The sequence below is a fragment of the Cetorhinus maximus genome, chromosome 24 (genome assembly GCF_964194155.1).
Source record: "Cetorhinus maximus chromosome 24, sCetMax3.hap1.1, whole genome shotgun sequence".
In the NCBI taxonomy this organism is placed as follows: domain Eukaryota; kingdom Metazoa; phylum Chordata; class Chondrichthyes; order Lamniformes; family Cetorhinidae; genus Cetorhinus; species Cetorhinus maximus.
Window position 1 is genome coordinate 38547188 of NC_135902.1, and position 26135 is coordinate 38573322.

The 26135-nt window shown below is 39.8% G+C and overlaps 1 protein-coding gene across 1 annotated transcript in view; it reads right to left on the minus strand.

Annotated features, from left to right (window-relative positions):
- Nucleotides 1-418: 418 nt before the first annotated feature.
- Nucleotides 419-26135, minus strand: part of tbc1d16 (TBC1 domain family, member 16) — an 88832-nt gene continuing 63115 nt past the window's right edge. The window contains exons 9-12 of the mRNA XM_078571046.1: nucleotides 24996-25182; nucleotides 24085-24264; nucleotides 15878-16024; nucleotides 419-2884 (exon numbers count right to left, since the gene is read on the minus strand). Of these exons, the coding sequence (XP_078427172.1) occupies nucleotides 2645-2884; nucleotides 15878-16024; nucleotides 24085-24264; nucleotides 24996-25182 (754 nt within the window). The 3' untranslated portion in view covers nucleotides 419-2644. The remainder of the gene's footprint in view (nucleotides 2885-15877; nucleotides 16025-24084; nucleotides 24265-24995; nucleotides 25183-26135) is intronic.

The following is a 26135-nucleotide window of genomic DNA, read 5'->3' on the forward strand; positions in this document are numbered from 1 at the left end:
CTTTGAATGAAGAAAGCAAAAGAACAGTTAGAAAACTCAAGTGACAAATATCACATCAGTTCTGGAAAAGGCCCCGAAAACATCTCTCTTAACAGGGTTTTGGTTTGCTAAAAGAAAGAAAGTCCACACTATTGGAGAGGAGCTGATTCTTCCAGCTGCTGTGGAAAGCTGCTGTAAAATTGTGATGGTGACTGAAGAGGCAGCACAAAAGATGAAGGCCATAACCATTTTCTAATGGCCGAGTTGGTAGAAGAATCAAGGAACTTAGACATAAAATGCCAATTGTCAGAAAGGCTTTGTGAATGTGAGCAGTTTGCAATTCAGCTGGATGAGACAATGGATGCTGGTGGTACAGCACAATTATTAGTTTAAGCGTGCTTTGTTTGATTAGGGGAAATTTTCAAAGATTTTCATTTTTGTAAGGCGTTACCAGAATTAACAACAGGTGAGGAAATATTCAAGTTACTGAATAATTTCATGGAATCAGAGTGGGAGCTTAAGTGGGAATGCTGCATTGCACAGATGGTGCTCACTCTATGGCAGGCAAAAGGAATGGTGTTGCAAGAAAAGAAGAGCAGCAGGTAATTGTGACAAAAACTATGCTGAATCGCCAAGCCCTTACTTCAAAAAGAATGGAAGCTGAATGACATGCTCTTTTCAATGCAAATATGAGAGCTGTGACTTTTGTGAAGTCCAAACCTGTGAATTCATGTTTGTTTGCAAAGCAGTGTTCAGAAATGGGTGCAGAACATGAAAATTGTTTCACATTGTAGAACATTGGTTATCTTGGGGCAGAGTAAAAGTTTTTGAGCTTCATAAACAGCTTCTAACTTTTTTTTAAAAAGCACAATCCTGCATTAGCCAAAAACTTCTCTGATCACAAATGGGTAACAAATTTTGCACATGTCGCTGACATTTTTAACCTGTCAATATTCTGAATCAAATCAATACAAAGGGCAATACAACCATGCTCAAACTAATTGACAAGACTGCAACATTGAGGAACAAAATTGAGATTTGGAAAACTAGACTGATCAATGGAGTTTTAGACATGTTCCCGCTGCTGGCTGTGTTTTGGATGCAAACACGATGACAGCTAATTGCATGAAAGAAAGGACCATTGCTCATCTTGCAACATTGGCAGAGTACTTCAGCGTCGATTTTTAAAATATAAAAATTGATAAGTCCGATCAGGTTTAGGATTCATTTTCAACATTTGCTATGTCATTTTGTTGCTGAAGTGGAAAAGTGAAACAGGAATGGGTGGAACCTGTGACCACTCACTGAAAATTAAGGTGTAAAAACAAACACCTTCACAGTTTTGGCCATCCACTGCTGCAAAGTAGAGAGAATTAGTGAATGAAACAATGAATGTGTTGCTACCTTTCCCAACAACTTACATTTGTTAAACATGATTTTCTGCTTTGACAGCAATCAAGACAAAGTGCAGGTTGATCTGAAAGTGGAGATTGACTTACGAATGTCATTGCCAAACATCACACCAAGAACTGGTAGACTCTGCAGTGAGAAACAGGGACACCCATCTCACAGATATCTGTAAGTAAATACCTGTTTTCTTAAAAGCATTACTAAAAGACTCTTTACATGCAGCATTTTCATATTATGAGCATTATGCAGTATTATAATTTAGATGGGAGAGTCCATGATTACTAATCTATTTGAAAAGGGGTCCTTTAATCAAAGAAGCTTGAGAACCACTGACCTAAGTTGCTTTTTTAAAATGGAAATTAATGTCCAGTGATACGGCAGAAATACTAACAGATTTCAAGATGCTTTCTGGTTGTACAATTAATGGTTATACCGGGATGTGGCAATTTAAACAAGATAATATGGTAAATGAGATGTTTTAGTTTTCTCCATCAAAACTTTTTACCTTTTCGCAAGAAATGTCTGAATTCTCACGACTGTCACAAATCCACAGCTGGACTGAAGTTTAGCCAACAGCATACAATTAGGTAACACCATCATGTGAAAAGGCAATGCATTTAGCTACTTTTGAGCTATTATTGTGCTAAGGGCAATGCATTTTCAGGTATAACATTTCCTTAATAGGGATGTGGTTAAGTGCTATTTACAGACAATACTGTAAATTGCTGGGTGCCAGCAATTTAAAAAATATATTTAAATCAACACTGAAGTGTTTCATTGTATGGGAATTGTCAAATAAGCTGCATGTTTATACTTTCACACAGAGTTTCCCAAGGGTCAACTGCGTTTTTTGCAACACGTCATAAGCATTCCAGAAAATTGACTTTTCCCTTCCCTAAAAATCATTCAAAACAAACACTATGTTTAGGCTAATTGAGGGAATCCCCAAGATACCCATTTATATTTCAATAGGTTAAAGTGCTCAGGTCACCATCATCTCCCTCCTTGTGTGCCTTTTCCACTTCAACTCAAATCACCTAAGTTCAGAAAAATTGTATTAAATAATTAGTTTTGTGCAACTGTATCAATCCTAGGGACGCCCAAAACTGTATCAGGAGAAATATCAATACTAGCTCATAGTTACTAAAAAATATATAGTTACTAAGTAATCAGGTTCAGCCCCTATCAAGTAGCTACCTTCAAAACAATGCCTAGTAATTGGACTTTGAGCACAAAATATGCTTAATTAGAAAGACTATCTCAGGAAAGTGAAAACATCTTTTGCCCCTCTTTTGCCTTCATGTGCTGATCTTGGAGATGGTGTAGCAGAGGTCCCTCCATACGGGCAACCATCAAAATCCAAGTGATTTAATGTACACTCCACAGCTGGGATGTATCCGCTGTCCCACATTCCTGTGCCACACAACTTACACAAGTCATGTAGACTGCAGGGGATTCTGGGCAAGAGACGAAATTGGTACAAAAGACTCCGTGCCTGTAAAAGAGAAGAGAAGAAATTGGGTCAGATAAGACAAACAGGATTGAATGAGATTTGCCCCTTTCAAAGCTTTTATTTGGGAACAGTGAAAAATAATCAAATTTCCTTTTACATAAAACTCTGTTTAACATCAAATTTCGTGATGATTATTCCCCAATGGCTGGAGAAAACCTGTAATAGCAATCTAAGGTGGAGGGGAATGCTGCAATTATTCAGTACACAAATGACCATGTTTTTTGCCTGTGCCTTGCAGCATGCTACCATTGGTGAGAAAGACAGCAGAGTCACTTTTTTCTTACATCAACTGCACCACTGCAGTTCGTCCTTGAGTGGCACCGCACACACAAGCCTCCTCACCCCCACCCCGCAAAAGAAAATGGAAACATAAATCAGAAGTCATCATTCTCCAGAAGTTGTTTTAAGAATTTTTTACCCTCTTAGTGGACTGTTTTGCAATTCATAGAAAAGATACCCCAATACTGGAGATTATCAGGGCCCACTGAAACATTTAAAAACACTGTTGTTTGCCTAACCAAGTCAGTTCAGCTATTCAACAAATACTAGAGTCTAGCTGCTGTTGACAACAATTTCTTAAGCCTTCTCCAGCTGTCATTACATTAAATACGGTTTTGGACTACAGTGCACATTAGGGCAAAGTAACTAGAACACTGAGCACAATGTAGGACAATGTTTGTCATATAATTTTATCCCATTTTTATTCTCCCCACAAAAGAGTAAGTCGCTAACCAGTAAACAACCAAAAAAATGCACAAAAATACCACAACGGGAACTACTTCCTCATACAGAGAAATCAGCAGGAAACAACGTTCTGCCAACAGCTGTACATCATCGTAAGATTCAACGTCTTTTTGCTAAAAAACAGTAGAAATAAAATATTACATGCCAGCTTGTTGCTACAAGAATACCACTTGTTTAATACTATATTCCGGTAAGTTTTTTGTTTAAAAGGATAAGTGCTAGAATCAGTATCTTTTAAAAAAATAATGTTATGGAGAATACTTCAGTTTTTTTTAAAAAAAGGATTGATTGAGTGGCACACTGGGATAGGATATTGTTATATTATTTATGCAGCCTGGGTGATGGATTTTCCCATCACTTCGACACATGAGTTTTCAGCAAAAAAAAGAAACACGGTTTTCGGTCTATTTTGATGAGTGACATTAGACCAAGTCTCAATTTGCATAACTGATTGTCAGTGTTGGAGGGATGGATGTCAGTGCTGGAGGGATGGATGGAGGCATTGGTTTTGTGCCATGTTCACTTGTCCTGAAGGTATTGACTCTGCTCTCCTCGAATGTCAAAACTGCTTGATGAAGAGACTTCTCCATTTGGGTCTGTCCAAGTTTGTCTTTTCCGCCATGTATTAGGATCTAGCTTGCAAGTTCGGAGGTTGGCTTTCAGATTGTCTTTATATCCAAGTTTGGGACGTCTTGTGGTGCAGGTTTCCGTGCTCAGCTGGCTGTAGAGTACTGCCTTTGGTATGCGGAAATCCTCCATGTGAACCACATGACCGACCCAGTGAAGCTGAGCTCTGATGAGCATGCTCTCGGTGCCAGGTATGCAGCATTTTGCAAGAACCTCAGTGTTGTGGATTTTGTTCTGCCACCTGATGTTGCAAATAGATCTCAGATGACACAGATGGAATGCGTTTAGTTGCTTTACATGATGCTGCTTGGGTGTCCAAATCTCTCACCCATGAAGAAGTGATGCAAGAACAACTGCCTGGTAGATTTTGATCTTTGCTCTGAGGCAAACGCCATGCTCTTTCCAAAGTCTGCCAGTGAGCCTGCCAAACGCTGACCTTGCTTTTGCCAGGTGATGGTTGATTTTGTCATCCAGCATAGTGTTATTGGAGAGGGTACTCACAAGATAGTAAAACTTCTATACTGAATGGAGGAGTGTGTTGGTGGTAGTGACTGTAGGGTTTTGGAGTATGTGGCCAGGGGTGGGTTGAGAAAATATCTCATTGTCAAGCCAATGTGCTTTGAGCCTAGGACAAAGTGATCAACAAATAGTTGAATGTCCTCCCGAGTATGTGCCAAGAGATCCCAGCCATCTGCAAACAATAGTTCATTCAGTAGCTGCTAAGTAACCTTCATGCAAACCTTGAGCCTTTGCAATTTGAAGCGGCTGCTGTTTGTCCTGAATTGAACGTGTACTCCTTTGTCAAGATCTTTGAGTGTACTGCAGCATGGCCGAGGCGTATAGAGCAAACAAACAGAGTCTTGCTCGGTGCTGTTGGTGACAGGAAAGGCACCTGATGATGTACCACTTTGCATCATGCAGGCCATCATGCCATCATGAAAAAGATGACACTAATCATCTTTTCAGGGCAGCTATGTTTGTACAGAATCTTCTAAAGGCCTTTCTGGCTTACTGTCTTAAAAGTCTTTGTCAGTTCAACAAACACCACATAAGAGGGGTCCTTATTCTGTTCATGAGACTTTTCTTGAATTTGACATGCTGCAAAGATCATGTCTACTTTTCATGATCCTGCACGGAAGCCACACTGATTCTGGGTACACAATCTATGATATGAGTGACAATCCGATTAAGAATAACCCTTGCAAGAACATTTCCTGATGTTGAAAGAGATATTCCACAATGACTGTCACAGACGGACTTGCTCCCTTTCTGTTTATAAAGATGAGTTATGGAGGCATCTTTGTAGTCTTGAGGTACAGAGCCCGGATTCTCGATTAGGCAGAAGAGACTAGTGAGTTTCCATGCGAGTCCCTCCAAACTTGAGTACTTAAGGCAGGATGCCATCAGCTGCTGGTTTCATTGCTCACTATGGATAGTTGGTTTAAGATGATGTGCCATGCTCGTTATGAAAGCCAATTTACCTTCTCGTCGAGAGCAAAGGTCGGGTACTCCCAAGTTTCGACAGGCTTCAGCGTTTCTGCGCATGCACGGACTGGGAGCGGGCTGCATCTGTGCAATTCAGCATTTAAGTTCTTTGGGCCGAGGACGGGCCCAGCGCGCCTGTGCTGAAAGGGATAACGGCACACAAGCCCAGTCATGTGACCGGGAGCAGCGCACCACTGCAGACAAGTGTCCAAGGCAGGGAACAAGGGGAGGACCCAAAGGAAGTCCCAGGCAGGGGACAGAGACGGGGGACAGAGACAGGTCCCAGTTAAGGCCAAAGAGGAGCAGAGAAATAGGGTCCAAGCAAACAAAAGGGGTGCAGTTGGCAGACTTTGTAGCAAGGGCTCAGGGGAAGCCCTGGCAATTGAAAAGGGCTCAGGAGAAGCTTTGAAGATCCAAGAAGGCAGCTGAAGGTGAGTGATTCCATGCTGTGGACCATTGGGGCAAAGGTACCCCTTTGGAGCAGTAGTATCCTGCTTGGCACAGCCGAAAAGCGGAAGTTGTGCTTGTGAGTTGGTGCTTGAGTGCATAGCCGGGAATCCAGGGGAACAGAATCTCAGGAGGCAAGACTGAAACCCTGCAATGTGGGCAGTTATTGATGCCATCCAAGTTGGAGCGACTTTTGGAGCGAATTCCAAGGTTAGATCTTCGAAGGTGAAGACTGGGATCCCTCATGACAGGGACAGAGTTTCAGCCAGATTGGTTGACTCTGTTTACTGACATCTAGGTGGGTTGTTGAAAAATCTCTGGACTCTGTCTTGGTTGCACCTGCCATTTATAGTGCAGTGTGGTGTGTTCAACCACTGTTTGCCTGTTAATTCCCATGTACCTCATTGTTACACCGAATGTTATACTCTAAGATAGATATTCTAAGTGTTTTATGTTTCTGACCTTGTATCGAAAAATTTAATTTTCCTTTGTTCAAAACCCATGGAATTTTGTGGCTTTATTCTCTTAGTAAGTGCACTGAATCTCAAACTTTGTTTACTTTAAACAAAACGTCATTGGTCCCCAACAGATCTTATTGAAAACTTGAGGTCTGGTCTAGGATCATAACATGCCCAACAAGAGACCATCTCATGTCTATTTGTTAGGAGCTGATTGTCATCTGCTGGGAGGATGGGTGTCACACTGTTGGTTTTGGGGCCACAGACTGATTGCAGACTTTTGTGTGGAACCTTCAGGTCATTTTTTAAAAAAAAAATCGGTAGCTGCTTGAAGTTCATCAGCCTTATTTTCCCACCATCAGTTCTTAATTTCTCTTAGCTTGGCCTGCAGCATGTGTTTTGTGTGATGGTATCTGGTGTTCCTTGCTGGTGATTTCTTGTCAAGTATGTAAGATCTGTGAGTGTTCATTTAGAAGCTTGCCTGTGTCTTGGTCATTGCTGTCAAACCAGTCTTGGTGTTTCTGTTTAACGAATCCTAGGACCTCAGGTGCCATGCTGTAAGTAACATCCTTTAACTTCTTCCAATAATCTTCAATAGCAATATTATCCTCCAGGATATTAGCAATTCCTGTGGCTAGTTTGTGTTCCAGTTCTTTTCTCTTGACTATAGCTTCAAGGACAGTTACATCAAGCTTCCTTTGTGGCTTGACACTGTGCCGAAATGCCTTAGAATCTTTCTTCAAAGATACAATACTCCTAACAAGCCAAGACAAATAGTCAGACCAGCATTCTTCACCTCCAAGGCAATGGGTGGAGTGCATGTACTTGAGGTGGCATAATAACATAGCTCACCATGTGCCATCTATGAGTTGCATCCATGTTGTTTTCAATTTGTCTACTTGCTGGAAGACTGTGCTAGGGATGGTCAGGTCAAACTCCCCGCACTTGGAGAGAAGGAGCTGGCCATTGGAGTTTGCTCTGCCAATACCATGGTGTCCCAGAACTCCCCTCCATGTATGACAGCCTGTGCCCATTCAGACATTGACATCACCAAGAATAATGAATTTGTTCTGATGGGGTACTCCTTTAATTATCTTGCTGATGTCATCATAGAATGCTTCTCTGACCTCATTTGTATGTGTCATCGTCGGAGCATAGACACTAATGAGTGTTGCAAGCTGGTTACTGGCAAGGCGCAAATGAAGAACCATGAGTTAATCACTGATCCCTGTAGGAAGTGAGTCAAGCTTGCGTGCCAGTTCAGATCATATAGCAAAGCCTACGCCTGACTGTTGAGACTGGTCCCTGGACTTGCCAATCCAGTAGAATGTGTAGCCTGCACCAACCTCAAGTCAAAACTCCTCAGTGAGCCTCGTTTCGCTTCGGGTGGCTATGTCAATGTTGTACCTGCCCAGCATGAGGATTGTTCTGTGCTCTAGTCTCATATTGTTGTCTATAATGTGTTCAGACATTCAATAAACCAAGCTTCATATAATGTCTTTACATTTCGACCACAGTGAACAGGTGACCAGCCAGGAGCAGTAACCTGGCAAGTGCAGGGAGAGCAGGTTGTTTTTAGGGTCCCTTTCCTTTCCCGGATTGGGGAGATCAGCGCTGAACCTGAAAAGGTCTGCTCTATTGTCTCAGGAGAATACAAACTCCACATCTGCCCTGATCTGTGCAGACTTTCCGTCAGCCTGAGGCTGCCTGTGTGCAGGGTTATGACTGAAGACTGCCAGTATCATCCTCTACCTGTCCCTGTTGTCACTTCCCCATCGCCGCAGGGCTTGTTATATCTGATGTTTTGATTAAGAGATGTAATAATAGGAGGCAGAAACTTGTAAAATGGTCTAGTTTAAGTTGGCAGTTAAGATACATGCACAAAATGGGCCTAGAAGATTGATTAATATAGGGGCTGGGTACATAATAAAAGCTTATTTACATAGAAACAGACTTGACAGTGCAGGGACACTTTCACGTTTGTCACCTTTTGCTGGATTCTTACAGACCCCATAGTGAGCTTCTCCCTAAAATAGTCATTTCTTTCTCCCTCAGCCTTTACACTGAACAACTCCTCATCCTAGCGGATTTCAACCTTTATCTCAACTCATTTTGTCCTTTTTTTAAAAAAAAGTTAACTGCACATAATAAAAACTCTCCCACCCATGCCCATCCCCTCAATGTTGCCATCTTGTGTGGCCTTTCTGTTCCCATTGTCTCAATCACAAAGAAGGCCGCCTTTGAATACTTCCTTGCATCCCTTGTTAATGGTATATTAGTTATATTGGTAAGATACATAGGTGAAGGGCATTGTTTAATTAAGTACTTAAAGCACTGACTGCACTGCGGGGCTGGAGTGCATCATTGGCCCCCAAAATGACATTCTGTTTTGATTTGATGTTTTCTTTAAAATTTCTGTCGTTTGTTACATTGCCCCTTTAAGGGGCTAGCACTTTAATTTAATTTTATTTGTTAGTTCGATTTTCTCAAAAGAGTATAAAGAGAGACTGTTGGGACACTGGATTGGTAGGTAAGCAACAGACATATGTAATGCTGCATTCAGTGAATAAACCCATGATCAAGAGAAGTATTAGTGTCTAGTTTCCTACTTCACCAAGTGGCTTGGGATCGGAATAACACCACTCAGCACCCATGCCTCCCTATTGCCTTTCATTGGTCCCTAGAAAAACTGCCCCCCACCCACCCCACCATTGCCCCATTGCTTATAATGGTACTTTTAAATTCCCAATGAGCTAGCCTTTGGCCAGCCATTCCCCACAATACTTCCGCAGTTGTTGATCTGCTCAATCACCCCCTTGCCTTCATATCTGATGCCCTTCTCCACAGTAAGGCCACTACTCTGTCCCTCCTTGATCGTTCCTCCTACTGTGGCCCCCAGCTTTGTTCTCTACAGTCACAGGGATTCAAATTTGAATGTATTGAGCACACAACTGGTTGAGTCATTCATCATCAGATCTGGCTGGATCGCATCAAATATTGCTTTGATCTCATCTGCCCACACTACAGGATCATAGAATGGTTACAGTAAAGAAAGAGGCCATTTAGATCCATCATGTTTGTACCAGCTTCCTGCAAGAACTCAGCTAGTTCCTCTCCCGAGGTGCAGGCGTGCAAATTTTCCCTGTAGATGTGCAAGTTTTTTCTATTCATCTCGGAAAATTATGATAACCCCCAGCTTCTTTCCTCTATTAGCAGCTGATTATCATTCATAACCTCTCTGCAGGCATCGTGTTTTTACCTCTGTTATTCAGATGAACCGGACTGCCCTTGTCTGGTTCAACTCCTAACTATTCTGTCACAGTCACAATCTCCTGCAATGGCTTCTCTTTCCACCACTGAGCCACTACCTCTGGACTCTCAGAGATCTATCCTTGGCCCATCCTATTTACAGACATAAGAGCAGGTGTAGGCCATTTGGACCTTCAAACTGCTCTGCCATTCAATAAGATCATGGCTGATCTTGTGCCTCAATTTCACCTTCCTGCACTATCACATTTCTTAATTCCCTTATAACCCAAAAAATCTACTGACTTCTGTCTTGAACGTGCTCGACGATTGAGCATCCATACCTCTTTGGGGTTAAAGAATTCCAAAGATTGACAACCCTTTGAGTTAAGAAATTTCTCCTTATCTCAGTCCCAAATAGTCAATCCCTTATTCTGATTCACTGGCCCCATGTTCTAGATTCCCCAGCCTGGTGAAATGTTTTCTCAGCAACTATCCTGTCAAGTTCCTTAAGAATTTTATATGTTTCAAATAGATCATCTTTTATTCTTTTAAACTCCAGGGAATATAGGCCTGGTCTACTCAATCTCTCTTCATAGGACAATCTCCTGATCCCACAGTCTAGTGAACCCTTGTTGCACTCCATACTACCTCTAGAGCAAGTCTGCACATCGTTAGGTAAGGAGACCAAACTGCATCAGGTGTGTTCTCACCAATGTTCTGTATAATTGCATTAAGACTTATTTTGTTCTCATACTCCAATCCCTTTGTAACAAAAGCTAAAATACCATTTGCTTTCCTAACTGCCTACTGTACCGACATGTTAACTTTCCTTGATTCATGTATACGGACACCCAGGACCTCTGAATGCACACATTTCCCGGTCCCTCAACATTCAAAAATATTCTTTTTCATTTTTCCTAACAAAAATGGAAAACTTTACACTTGCTAGATTGTATTCCATCTGCCATGTTTTTGCCTACTCATCCAACCAGTGTATCTCTCTCTACATGCTGCCCCTCAGTGACATCAGGTTCCACACATACCCTAATGCCTAAACCGTCTTATTACCACTGCTCTTGGCCCCTCCACTGCTTCTGCATGCTTGTCAACATGCTTGTTCGACATCCAATCGTGGAGGAGTCACAATTTTCTCCTTTTAAAAACTAGGAACATTGTTTTAGGCTCCTGCCACAAACTCCATTCCCTCCTCATTAATTGCATTCCCCTCTTTGGTCTCATGCTGATATGGTTGCAACCTTGCCGAGCTCATACCCAATCCCTTAGAAAGACCACTTACTTCTATTCGATTTCTGAAAAATCAATCTTCTTCCCCCCTACCTCATCCCATCAGCCTTCATCTGTGCTTTTGTTATTTTCAGACTCTACTATTTTAAAAGTCCATTGTCCAACCAACCATCTTTCACCCTTCACAAACTTTAGCTATTCCAATACTCTTCTGCCCGTATATCCTAACCCAAATAGTCTTTGCTCACTTAAAACTGGTGTTCACTGACTTACATTGGCTCCTGGTTCGCCAATGCCTCAAAATTAAAACTTTCAACCTCATATTTAAAACTTTCCATGGCCTTGTCACTTCCTATGTCTGTAATCTCCACCAGTGCCATACCAGCTCCTTCACCCCCCACCAGAACGCTGTGCTTCTCCAACTCTGGCCTCTTTTGCACCCTTTTCCCACACTGGCACTGTGCTATCAGGCGATTAGGCCTAAACTCTGGAATTTCCTTCCTAAATCTCTGCCTCATCACCTCACCAACCCTCCTTTGAACTTAACTCTTGACCAAGCTTTTAATACTCCTCCTAATAAATAAATGTGCAAGTTGTTGACCTGAAAGTGCATGATGTTGATGCCTGGACAAAAAAAAAGTGTTGAATTCTCCAAGTACTGTTATTCCTTTTGGTGATAAGCATAAAAAATAATCCACTAAGTATATTTAAAATAAAAATCTCCCTCATTACATTTTTGGGATTCAGCATCTCAGGTCCATTTGCAAGTAAGCCTTCATTGTCTTCTATACTAGAGAGTGCTTTATTTTGCACAGATATCCAATTATTTGTACCATTCCCAAGAATCGTACAGAGAAACACCTTCATTGTAATTTCATGACTATTTTTATCGCTTGCATTCACTTTTTTTTTATTAATTCACTGGATGTGGGCTTCGCTGGCTGGGCCAGCATTGATTGCCCATCCCTAGTTGCCCTTGAGAAGGTGGCAGTGAGCTTCCATCTTGAACCGCTGCAATCCATTTGGATTTAGTGCTGTTTAGTGCTGTTAGGGAGTTCCAGGATTTTGAACCAGTGACAGTGAAGGAACAGGACGTCCACCTATCCTGGCTGAGAGACCTGCCAGCCAATCTGATTCGCTGGCAGCTCTGTAGACCCAGCAGTGCCAGTAGCAGCAGTAGCCAGGACTGGGACTATGAGCAGTCCCCAAATTCTGTCCCAGAATGCAGGACCAGCTAAATGCAAGGTGTGGGGGGGGGGTCCTCATGACAAGGAAGGGTGAAGCCTGGGAATGTGTGTAGAGGGGGGTGCAGGGCTTGATAGAGATGCATGGAGGCGGGAGGTGAGGAAGGGGGAGGGGGGGTGCTGGTGAAGGAAGCAACTCCATGGTTGGGGTGGGGGGTGGAGGTACCCAATGCGGAAAGGGGGTCCTTGAGGGAGGTACCCCCCCCCCTCTTTTCCCAGCCGAAGCCCTTGCAGGGTGAACGGCCTGGCTTCCCTCTGCCCCTGAACTCCCCCCGCCAGCATCAAAATTGGCCATGTATGGACCTCAATTGAGGCCTAGGCCTTGCCTCCACCATGAAAACTGTGAACAGGTCAGCAGGAAGGCCATTTGGGCTATTTACAGGCCTCCCTGCCTGCAAGCCCACCAGCAGGGGACTGTAAAATATTTCCCCATGCATTTATAAGTCTTAAAAGTAATTCATTTTTTGTCATAATGCATGATTTTTAATTTTGCTTTTATTGTTACTTACACAAAAATGTTAACTTTGCTTGTGACACAAGGAATGCTTTGGCTTAGATGAATTGCTCAATATAGTATTGTGAAGGAGCAAATGTATATAGTAAAATTCATTCTAATATCATACATATATACAATCACACACATCAGCTGGGATTTTCTGGTCCCACCTCGGGGAATCGCCAAAGGTCCATTGACTTCGGGTGGGAATTTCTGGTCCTGCCGCAAAATCCTCGCTATCGTCTATATTAATTTGCTAAAAATTTCTACACCAGAAAACACAACTATGATGGTAGCAATTATATAATTCTACACATATTTGTCAATGTTTTTTTTAGTCCAGAATAATGCAAGTGGTGCAGTTAGTCTTCTTTTGACAACACTGATGACTAATGAAGTCAGATGGCAGTATAATTCAGTCCGGTTAATCAGCACTAAAGCTAATCTTAATTCATCTATAGCTAAACAATATTGACAAAAAAAGTCAAGATTAAACCACAATTATTTTCAAGGAAAAGCTGAATTTTGTACTGTACAGCCTGTGCACATTTTGATAATTTAAAAACAAGAAATCTCACCTCAATAACCACATCCACTTCAACACTTCCACACAAATATTGCAGACAATATGCAGATTCAGCAATTGTAAAAACATTGACTTGAGGTTTTCTGCTACTGCACTTGGCAGTCTGCAATTTTCCATCCATCGAAATATACGCAAAACAAATCAAGAACCAGCAAGCAAAAGTGGAAAACCAGGTTGCTAAGACACATTCCTAAACAAACATATAGATACAAGGCTCTAATTGAATCGCAAGAATAGGATATTGTCACTTTGTCAATCTAGGACGTTACCTGTAATTAATGTAATTATAAATACTTTATTTTAACTGAGTGACAGTTACAGGTAATTCCCCATATAACTCAAGATATCTTTTAAAGAGTACTGTAAGAATGTTTTGGTCCTTAAGATAAATGGAAATAAACTGCTGTGAAAAAGGCCTTAAGCTACAATCTTTTCTTTCAAACCAGGTTGAGGCCTAAACACAAAAGGCTCATGTTAAAACTGGAAGAAATAGCACCAGTCATACAAAAGTTATTCTTTAAGTATTTTTTTTTAAAGCTTAGTATAGAGAAATAACTTATAAATGACTTCTGGAAAATCCAGAAAAAAAGAGAATGATCTGAAAGTTAGAGCTAGGACATTTAGGAGTAAAATGAGAAAGTGCTTTTTCAGGCAGAGAGTAGTGCTAATCTGGAACTCTTTTCCCAAAAGGCTGTGGAAGCTGGGTCAATTGAAATTTTCAAAGACTGAAGTCGATAGATTTTTGTTAGGTAGGGGCATCAAGGGATTTGGATCAAAGGCAGGTAGATACAATTGAGTCAATCATGTTCTGAATGGCTGAATAGGTTCAGGGGCTGAATGACCTACTCCTATTCCTATTGTATTATTCTCCAGCACAGACAGCATGTAGCCGGCATTGCCATAGACTCTGCTGAAGCCTAGGAGTTGCCGATGTTCGGATTTGATCGATGCACGCCTACATTCACTTCTCCTTCCTTTAGATTGTCTCTTGGTCTTTACTCACCACATCTTCCATAATACAGTTGCTACTGGAAATTCTATTCATGAGGAACATGAAGCATCAATCTGGTCCTAAATTACTGCATGAGATATATGAAGAGGACTAACATAGTCAAGCCAAGCAATTACTTTACTTGCCCACTTTTTAAAATGTATACTTATCTCATTTTAGGTTTTCCTCTCCCAGCCCACCACTTACTGACCAAAATAATGCTTGATGACTCATATTCCCATTTGTGACATCGAACCTATCGCGTGCATCAATACACAAATTTCATATCATTGAAGTCCAAATGTTTCATTGATTCCAATGTTGAGAAAAGATGGTCACGGTCAAGTGCTTTCAGTGCACTTTTAAAAGTTTTATTTTACACTTTGGATAAACATTAAGAACCACACCCAAGTAAAAAAAAAACATCTGGAAATTAGGGCAGCTTGATACAGATATCCCTTGTGAATCTGGGTAAATATATTACAAATCAGGAAAAATGGGATAAATTCTTTTACTTTACAATTAAACTAAATGTCATTAAATATTGGGTTTTAATACATACTTTAAAATTAAATCAAAGTAAAACTCACAATTTTGGCCTGTGTATGTAATTTTAACCTGCTCATTTCATAGGCTTATAAAAGAAACAGGTGATGCAACTCACAACATTTTTAATAAGAATATATTTGTTGAACACACTTAATTTCACTTTCTATGCATTGCGAATATCATAGCTATATGAAATGAGATCAAACATCTGCACAGATGGCTCACAGCACTTACATTTACTAAAATGTGATTATTGCAATTTAATAACTGTTACTTTCCCCACTTCATAGGACAGAGTTCTAAAGTCATGTACCCTGCCTTGTGTATAATATCTTGCAAACAGAAAAAAAACAGCTTGCAGCCATTTTTAAAAAAGAAGCAAGGGACTTTTCCCCACTTTAACAAAAAAAAAACAGAGCAAGGACACTGGCATTATGTCAAAGCACCACTATGTTCATATTGCTGCAATGCCTGAAAAATATATTTACAATTAAGGCAGCAAATAATTCTGTCACCAAAATGGTTTCTGTGAATTCTGGCTACACAACAGTGAACAAGGCATTACCAATAAGGCATTGTTCATTTTGTTTGTTTTCCTTGTACAAAATTGGGTGGCTGCAAGGAACTTATGTTGTAAAGGAAACAAAACAAACAATTCATCATTGCATTAATAGTACAGCTCTTTCAAGACTTCTGAACAATCTCTTACTACGCCCCTCAAATTTTCACTACCTTTCATTATATTGAGAGGGATTTTCACATTTCTAAACAGTGTGCGATACATAATGTACTGCAATTGAAAATGTTGCATTCAATCATAATTTATAAACAGAAATATTTCTATGGGTTCCTACCTTCCTTAGGACAATCACCCCACTCATATGCATGGCCAGGTTGCTGAAATGAAGTAGCATCTGGTCTGTTGCTAACTGTTGTTCAATCACATCATCCCCATAAATCACAACAATGGCCAGACAAACAAACAGGTGGAAGTAGTCAGTCTGCAAGACACATATTCATTATAACTTCACTAACAGATAGAAATCTAAGGTACACACTAATCATTCACCATTACAAATATTAGATTTGCAATACTGATAGCCAATGCATTGATTTGTCAGTAGCTGAATTACTGCCAGCACTTCGCTGTACATCTTCCCACGCACCCGTCACAATCCTCCAAACATCTCCCTTTGAAGGTCACTTGTCCTGATTCTATTAAACATGGAAGTGGGAATGGTTCTAGGCTTTGTATACATCTACAACAAACACAGCTAGTAGAATCGTCTTCCTCTTCCTCAGTGGAATAGACATCCTTGCTTTCATGCAGCATATCTTTTAGCTGTCTACTCATGAATAAAACTTAAATAATCAATAAGAAATTGTCTTGAAACACAACCCAGTCATTTCTGGTTGGGCTAGCTTTTAAATTCACATATGCTGATATCAAGTATATTGCACAGCTCCACTTCTGTGCAAGGGATGTAAGCCCAACGCTTCAAATAAAAAACATAGAAAGGAGAGGCAGGGAATGCGTAGTTATTCTTAAAATTTGCAGTGTATTATTTACTTCAAAATCAGTAAAGAGAAATAATAACGATTGTGAAGAACAGGTTTGACTAATAACAACAACTCAAACGAACCAGAACACAAGTGAAATTTACTACTGGTCCTATTGGTATATATCAGTTAGGTGAACTTTATTTCACCATTGCAAGACATTGATCTTTCTCTGCATTTCATTCAGTGTCATTTGTAAAGTTGTATAATTTGTTTTATAATGATGAACCATTTGTACAAATGTTTCATAACATCTTTTATAAAGAACATTGATACCAGGCTAAATACTATTCACAGTCCTGGCTGTTTTCTAGTAGTGTATTGGGGTGTGGCATTCTGCTATTTTCCAGAAGTGCAGTAAGAAAATTCTGTTGCAAATACTAGGCCTTATTGCTCCTTCACTGAACTTTGGCTCTTCAACTAACAATCGCAACTCCTGTGAAGGAGTATTTGTTGAAGGATGGTTTCTGCATCAAAAAACAAAATAACTTCATTAAAAAAAATTGAATAAACAAGTTTCATCAGGAAGTATGGGAGGAAACAACCCATCGAGCCTGTCACATCTGCACTGTCATGGAATGTGAGGTGGTACATTTTGATCAAAACAACAATTATGCTTTGAATAGGAAGGTTGGGTGATGTGCAAGAACAGAGGGATTGAAGGGCTCAGGTTTATAAGATCTTACACATAACACCTCAAGGTGAATGAGGAAATTTTTAAAAAGCCAAGATTACTAAATTTTATAGCAAGCGGGATAGAATATTAAAGTTGAAGTATAATGATTAATTTATATAAAACTTTAAAACAACAGATGGAGTAGTGAGTTTAGCTTTGCGCTCCTCACTTAAGGAAAGATGTTGAGAGAACTGAAAAAGCAGTACGGATTCACTCAGATTGTGTCTAGTATAAATAGTGCAAATATATAAAAGTATTTGAATAACGAAGGCTGTTTTTCCCCCAAAACAAGTGAGATTACAGAGTGATTTGATAAAGGTGCTTAAAATTATGAAGTGAAAATTATGAAGGGATGGGACACATTAGATAGAGAAACAGACTTAGAGATTGAATGGTTTAAACAAGGGAACATAGAGACAAAATTAGATACAAGCTGTTAGGATAGAGAGCAAGAGAAACATTTTTACACAGAGGGTTATAAGACTGTGGAACGCATTTCTACAGTTGGTGTTTAAAGCAGAGACTATGTATGCTTTTAAGAATAGTTTTCAAGATCTGTATCATGCCCTCTTTAACACCTTTGCTTTAATGAAAACAAGTGCAGTTCCATCTCTATAACTCATTTAATTAAGTTCTGGAGGTGTTGGAGAAATTGCAGAAACATGGGGCAACTTTACTTTGGGAAAGGATGTCAAGAACATTTTCCATATGATCTTTACCTTACCAACACTATATAAAAAGGTGAGCTAAATCGCAAGACTCCAAGAACAGCCATTTTATTTGCGCTATGAAAGGGCCTGAGCAGCTAGTGATAGGGAACATTTCCAGCTCCCTCTTCTTCAAGATTCTACCACTTTGGCCTGTCCTAATAACTCATATGGCTCAGTATTAAAATGTGCTTAACAAAGCTCCTGTGAAACACTATGGGACATTTTACTACATTATCTCTCCCTTCATGCAGCGTCCTCATAGACTGAGAGTTGCTAATCATGGCTTATGCCATAATATCACTATAGGGCAAAGTGAGGAGGCAGGCCCATGAACTACCTCAGCCAGTACAGGGATTGAAACCAAGCTGTTGGTGTTATTCTACACCACACTCTAGCCAACTGAGTTAACCAGCCCCTTTTGTACTACATTAAAGGCACTCTTTTATTCCAAACTGTTGATAGCAGGAGGCAAATGCACTGTGTGCTGAATTAATTTAATGTGAAGAATGCAGATTAGCCAACTGGATAGGTACTTTCTTTTCTTCCTCATTCTGGCATTATCCACACATTGCAGGAAACTGACAAAGCAGTGAGAAGAAGGGGTAACTTTCAGGGAAATTAAAGACTCCGCTGTCAGACAGGATCTGTTAAGCTCTTTCTAACTTCCAAATTTCCGTTTTACAGGTACTCTAAACAGACACTTGCTCCAAGGTTAATGATTAGATAACCATAAAACCGGATTGAACTTTTGAGTGTGAGAATAGATTTTTAAAAAATATTTTGGGGAATAATGCGTTATTCTGTAAAATAAGTGTGTGCGCGCGTGTTTGTTTTAATTAAGCTGGGCAGAGTTTGATAGGATTCAAGTTGTCTGGGGGGGTTTGAAACATGAAAAGGGACAGAGGCGCTGAGTTTGAGGTACAGGCAAATAGGTTAGATCTAACATTTGCATTTTTAGATAAGTTTAGAATTAGTTTGAAAATCAAACATGTTTCTTGTCAGAGGTGACAAGAAACATGTTTGCATCATGCAGGAGTTCCATAGATAAATAGTAGTGTGGATATTATATTTTATTGACCCAAAAGCAAAGACAAGAGGTAAACATGAAAGATCTTATATTTGGAAGGGTTTGAGTTTCAAAGAGGTGTGTGAGAACAATGGAATGGAGATGAAGGGGATGTTAGCGTTACTGTGGATAGCTGTTGAGCTAGAGATAGGTGGAAATAGCTGGAGCTCTGGGTTGGGAGAGAGGATGCAGTCTGAATCATCCATCCAGTTAAGCCAGAAAAGTCTTAGGCTGCAGCAAGCAGTTTCGTGCTGAAGTAGATTCCACTGCAGAGTGAAAGAGGGCAATGATCAAGTGGTATGCCTTTATTGAAGCTACAGCAGTTTGCCTTGTGTAATACCACTGGATTTCTTGGTAGACATCTATAAGAAAGCATTGCCTGGAAAGTGTTTACTTTGGGTTTGACCAAGTAGAGAGTTCTTGGGGGAATGTTTTGTAAGACTAACCTTAATTGTGTAACTGTAATCTTGTGTGCTTAAGTTTTCTTTTATTCTTGTTAATAAAACTTTTATTTTTAACTTATAAAATCCCAAAAGTGTTACTGGACCTCTTACTGCTGAGGTCGGTATGTCTTCTTCTTGGTTTCAGAATACAAAAAAGGTTACAGCCCGTAAGCCAAGTTTCCCCTCTGGGATTTGGTTTGTGCAGCAATTAACACCGGCTGTGGTCATAACCCCGAGCCTGAAGATTTTCAATTGGAAAAATTAACAGTAATAGATCTTGACAGCCCTGGAGTAAAAACAGTTGGTTACCCTGTAAACTGCTTAAACAGGGGCTCTTAAGAGATATGCTGCAGCCTCTCCTAGTCAGATTAAACCTGAGGCTCGGTTGTGCAGGAGAACAGTTGGGTCTGTTATGATGGCAAATTCAACACTGGAATATCATTGCAAATGCTCCTCGAGAATTGCATGATAGTGTTGATATTTTGGCTGGAAACAAGAAGAAAATTTGACATGCTAAGTTGCATTGTGATAGACAACAAAGGCATGTGTCATCCTAGCCAGAAACTGTAAGTCTGCCTGTACTTAAGAGCAATATTTAAAACTCACTGCACCCAGCATGATGATGGGAAAAAATTATTGTTGCTTTTATTGAAATGGAATCAAACCAGGTATAGCAGCCAAGTACTATCGAAGACTGGCGATTGTGGGAAAACAATAGGCAACACTTGAAGGATAGGCAGAACATTAACCAGCAGGGGAGAAATAAGTGGCTGCCTCATCTTGCATTTAATATGGGAGCAAGGAAAGGCATTCTTATGGCTCAAAGTGCTTCTTTCCTGCCATATTATTCATATTCATATCAGCATAACCATCAGCATATTAAAATATTAACATATTAGCTGCTGGGACTGGGACACAGAGTACCTCCAGCATATCCAGAATTTCTTCCCCAGCTGCAAGTGGTTGAAAGATTGGTTAATTGAGCGTTTACCAGTGTGATCAAATGCTGTGTGTGTGCGTGTGCGTGTGTGTGTGTGCGCACGAGGGGTCTGGGGGAGGATCTCAGGGCACAAAGTGCAAGAAAGCAGACGTAGTACTTAAACTGGTGGAAGTAAATCAATTCCTGATCAAAAGATTGGAAGTTAAATTCCTAGTCCCCTTGCCACTTTAGTCACTTAACAATTGACCAAATTCAGTCAACTGAGCTATGGACAGCTCATCCTATTTAAATTCTGGTTGATGAGTCAAGATGGAGCATGGTAGTAAAATTCATGGATAAGTTTACAACAATGATAATTCTGGTCATTTCATTTGGTGGAGAATAATGGCCAGTTAATGGGCATGTCAGGAAGGACAAGAAAGGTTTTGTTTAAAAAGTGAAAATATACGTTTTGGTATGAAATAATACAACCAAAATGTCTCTCTTTTCCAGCACTTTTTCCAACATTTTAGTTTGTATTTTTTAAAAATCCATTGATTTACTGATTAAATCTGCATGAAACAGTATCAGACTTGCTCGATTTTTGTACAATTATTTTGGCATTTCAGTGTTGCTCTATTAGTAAATCTGGGACTAAAATTAAAGAGTGCATTGTCTAAAAGGACAGCAGTCTGAGCAATTATGCCATTTGACCAGAGGGCAACACTGACAGAATGGAATATAATACCGTGTTATTTTATCCTGCATTTATCTTAGAGAACCATTTCAAGCAACAATGTTTTTCTAATACTCTTAAGGTGCTGTCATTATAGAATTCACCCTCTTTACACTACAGTACCAGAAGAAAGAAAAAACAGCACCGTTGTTTGAAAACCAAGATCAGCAATTTTAACTTATTATCGTTTGCAGTGGAGGAGGAGAGAGTGATGAGGGGTGGTTGGAGAGAGGGGGGAGAGAGAGGAGAAGAGGAGAGTGGGGGGGTGGGAAGATGGTTCATATAGACTAATGATTGACAAACTGTATTGCTGGCCTGTATGTGAACTGAACACTCAGGCCATCCACAACTCAACTTAATGTAATGTGTGTCTGGCGATGTTGCCTTCAGTGAAACAAGAAAAAAACTCATGTTCTAGTCCATCAGTGCATCCAGGAGCAGCACTACCACCATATTAACCGTATCACATAATTACCAAAATTGGTGTTGCTGTTGGCTAATATGCTATAATTTAAAACACCATTAAACAAAGTTACCCATAATGATAATTTCAGAAGTGTTAAAACTCAGCTTTTCGCAAGAGCACAAGAAATATGAGCAGTAGGTCATACGATCCTTAGTGTCTGCTCTGCCCTTCAATAAAATCATGGTTGATCTACAACCTCAAATCAATTTTCATGCCCATCCTCATAGCCCATGATTCCCTTAAGAGTCCAAAAATCTATCAATCTCAGTCTTGAATACACAATGACTGAGTACCCACAGCCCTCTGAAGTACAGAATTCCGAAGATTCACAACCCTCTTAGTGAAGTAATTTCCCCTCATATGAGCGTCCTAAATGGGCAACCCCTTATCTTGTGACTATGCCCCTTTAACTCTCAGCATCTATCCTATCAAATGTTTCTATTAGAGCGCCTCTCATTCTTCTAAACTCCAGACAATAATAGGCCTATTCAATGAAATCTCTCCTCCTAAGGACAACCCTCTCATTCCAGGAATCAGTCTAGTAAACCTTCATTGTACCCACTATAAGGCAAGCATTTCCTTCCATAGTTACAGAGACTAAAACTGCACAGACTACTCTGGGTGTGATCTCATCAAATCCCTTTAGAATTGCAACAAAACTTCCTTATTCCAAACCCCTTGCAATAAATGTCAACATACCATTTGCCTTCCTAATTGCTTCCTGTACCTGCATTTCACCAACTTTGTACAAGGACACCCAAATCTTTGAACAGCAACACTTGATAGCTCAAAAAGCAAGATACTGGAAATCTGAAATGAAATGAAAAAATGCTGGAAATGCTCAGGAAATCAGACAGCGTCTGTGGAGAGAAACAAAAGCAACGTTTCAGGCTGAGATGACCATTTCTCAGAGCTGAATAAAGATAGAAATGGAATAGGTTTTGAGCCAATGGAAGGAGAAAGAGGTAAAGAATAAAAGGGAAGGTCTCTGATAGGGTGGAGGACAGGAGAGATTAATTGACAAAAGGCTAAATTTTAATAGTTTCTCACCGTTGAAAAAGTACTTTGCTTTTCTATTCTTACTACCAAAGTGAATAAGCTTACCTTTCCCCAGGTCATACGCCATCTGCCACCCAATAACTTCATCTACGTATATACCTTTGCAGACTCTTTTGTATCCTCCTTGGAGCTTACTTTCCCACCCAGCTTTGCTTCATCAGCAAGTTTGGATGCATTACACTTGGTCCCCTCATCTAAGTCATTAACACAGATTTTAAACAATTGAGCTCTTTGTTCCTACTCTCTGCTTTCAATCTTTTAACTAATTTAACCCCATGAGTTCTTATCTTGTGCAGCTATGTTTCGTGTGGCACCTTATTGAATGCCTTTTGAAAAATATACTGCATCCACTGGTAGTAACATTCTCAAAAAATTTTGATAGATTTTTCAAACACTATTCCCTAAGATTAAATCATGTTGGCTGTGCCTAACCATATTACGATTTTCCAAGTGCTGTGTTACCACTTCCTTAGTAATGGATTCCAGCATTTCTCCAACAACTGACATCAAGCTAACTGGCCTGTAGTTCCCTGTTTTCTCTCTTCCTTTCTTGAACAATGGTGTTACTTTTCTACCTACCAATCCAATGATTCCAAAAAAAAACCTTTTAGAAAAAGGTAACAGCACTGTCAACATGAATTTGTCCTTTATGTACCTAGTACAGTTATGAATCATGTGTCATTGCAGCACAATAGCCAACAAAGCAATTAGAATGCTGAATTATATAGGCAAAATATTACAAAATGGTGGAAGTCGAGCTGTACAAAGCTCTGGTTAGATGTTACCCTGATTACTACATCCGATTTTGTTCAGAAATTCAAGCCAAAAAAGCTCAGAGAAGAACCATGAGATACATCCCAAGCTTCAACTGCATGATTAGGCAGAATGAAGAAACCCGGCTTTTCAACTTCAAAAGAAAAAAGTATCTGAAAGGTGGCCTCAAGGGGTATTTAATATTGTAAACTGTGTGGAAAGGATGGATTGAGAACTTTACAAATTAAATTATAACTATAGAATAGTAGGGCACTGGTTCAATCTAGGTAAATATAGATCTAACGTCAAGAGGTCTTTCTTCACACAGGCATTCTCAATGCATGGAATGAGTAGGATAAGATGGGATAATTTTGCAACTGTCTTTCTGCATAGATGAGTGAAGATGGCCGAATTGTCTCCCTAACGGAGACAATCTGTGATGGATTCTAACTATGGTTTCACATGTAAAAGCAAAGGATTATAATTATATCTAGTACAGCCACAATGCTGTTAAGTGTAAATACCAACCTAAAAGAGTCCAATTCAATTATTGGTGCAAACTATGTTCAAATGCCCTGGTTTAAAAATAAACTATTGTAGGTTTGTTACTCCCACAATCAGCATTTATCCAATCTACTGGACTTAACAAATGTCTAAAAGAGCAAATGCTAACCTGGTAATGAGCCCAACATGCCTCCCAAATGCGAAGTGCCTCTGCTTCAGGAAACTCGCGTTTAAAGCAGAGAAGAATCCACCGATGGCAGAACAGCATTTGGAGCCCATCCTCACCCAGGGACACCAAGTGCTGGTAAAAACGGAGGTGCATCAATCTCAGTAGCTCTCTCAGGTACAACTTTAAAAAAATACACAAACACTGCATTTTTAAAAATATCTAACTACATGTATATTTTTTAAAAAATAGATGAACTGTACAATGTTCTTAAACAGATGAGATTTGCCATAATTTTAAAAAATTGAGGTCAAGGAAGAGTGCATTACATATAATTTAAGAAAAAAATTTTATTTTAAAAATCTGTCATATATATATATATATATATATAAAATAGGCAACCTAACAAATCATGCCCCATTTACAATGCATGAAATAGGGCAACAGGTGCTCTAAATTAGCTCTGTTTACACTGTATGAAGGATTCAGAACACCAATGCCAACAGTGGAATAACTGGAAGTGGGAATGATTTATTCCTAATCATTGAAATACCGGTACTTTCTAAACCATTCACATGAAACTACAAAGTTAACTTTCAGCGTTCAAGTGGTTTCTGCTCCAAGTATCCAAAATTAATTGTAAGTTCTCATCGAAAATCATAAAAACTGCTGGAAATTGAGAAAGTACGAAAGAAAAATAAATACTATACTTCATGAAACATGATTTGTTCCCAAGCATCCTATATTGTAAAGGAATTTTAAGGCAGCAGCTAATCTTGCTACAAAGATTTGTATTACCTGAAATTTGAAGAGTCATATTAGAATTAAACATTTTTCCAAAAACTAATTTAGTTCCCTTCAATCATTTTCATTGTCACTCAAAGATATTTTTCCCCAGCTGACTCAGCACCTACCAGTTGTCTTTCCATATCATCATCCCGTGGTGAGCTGATGAAAATTGTATTGTGCATTAGTCCGACAAAACACCAAAATGTGTCAGATTCATCCCTGACCTCTGACAAGATTGGAGCCACCAGATCAGACATTCCTTGGGAATACCCTATCTCAGGACTGTAAACTGCATAGTTCAGCAAGATTCTCCTGTGAAGATATTCAAATAAATATGCATAAGTGATACATTTCCAGAATTTTTATCATTTTTTTATTCATGTAAAGGATGTGGGATTCAATTATGCTTAAGCGTTGTGAATTTTCACAAGTCAAAGAAGAAGACCACAAGCTCCATGTATTGGAGCTTGTGTAGCAAAGCCAAACACAGAAAGTATTACCACACAAAACAGGGGAATTGTTAAACACAGGTGCTCCCAAACATATGCATGTCATGAAGCTCTGAAGAAGAGTCATATGAGCTCGAAACGTTAACTGTTTCTCTCTCCACAGATGCTGTCAGGCCTGCTGAGTTTTTCCAGCATTTACTGTTTTTATTACATGTCAGGAGTTGGGTAGGCCATTCCTGATGAGTTTTGCATGATGCTGGTTTCAAGGTGTGGGGGCAGTGCAGTAGTAGTCATGATTGGCAGTTTTCTGGTCAACCCCAAATGGGTGGGGAATTCAAGAACCAAGCCCCAATTAATGATGTGGCAGAAATAAAAGAGACCTACATATGAGGGGTCAGTTAGTCAGGACCAGCATAGGCTGTGAAGTCAGCTCGGTTTATGAAAACAAAAGCAACAAAGAAGTCAAATCCAGTGAAGGTTGTGAGAAGGTTAGAGAGTGAAGGGATAGTTAGAAATTACTTTAAGTGGAACAAGATGCCTTGCTGTTTATGAGGCATAGCATATTCATCACTTGTATTATTATGCAAATAAAAATGTAATACTTTAAATAAGGAAATCCGATCTTTGCCTCTATGTTCTGGTGCTGTGAAATAAAGCAGCTTAGATGATTCATATCTGGCCTTGTCTCAATAAGTACTGGTTCTTCAATCTTTCCAATGAACATGTGCAAAAGACATGAATATTTATTTACATTGCTGGGTTACGCTTTAATTAGATATTGGGCAAAACGGCCATGCCCTCAAACATATAACACTC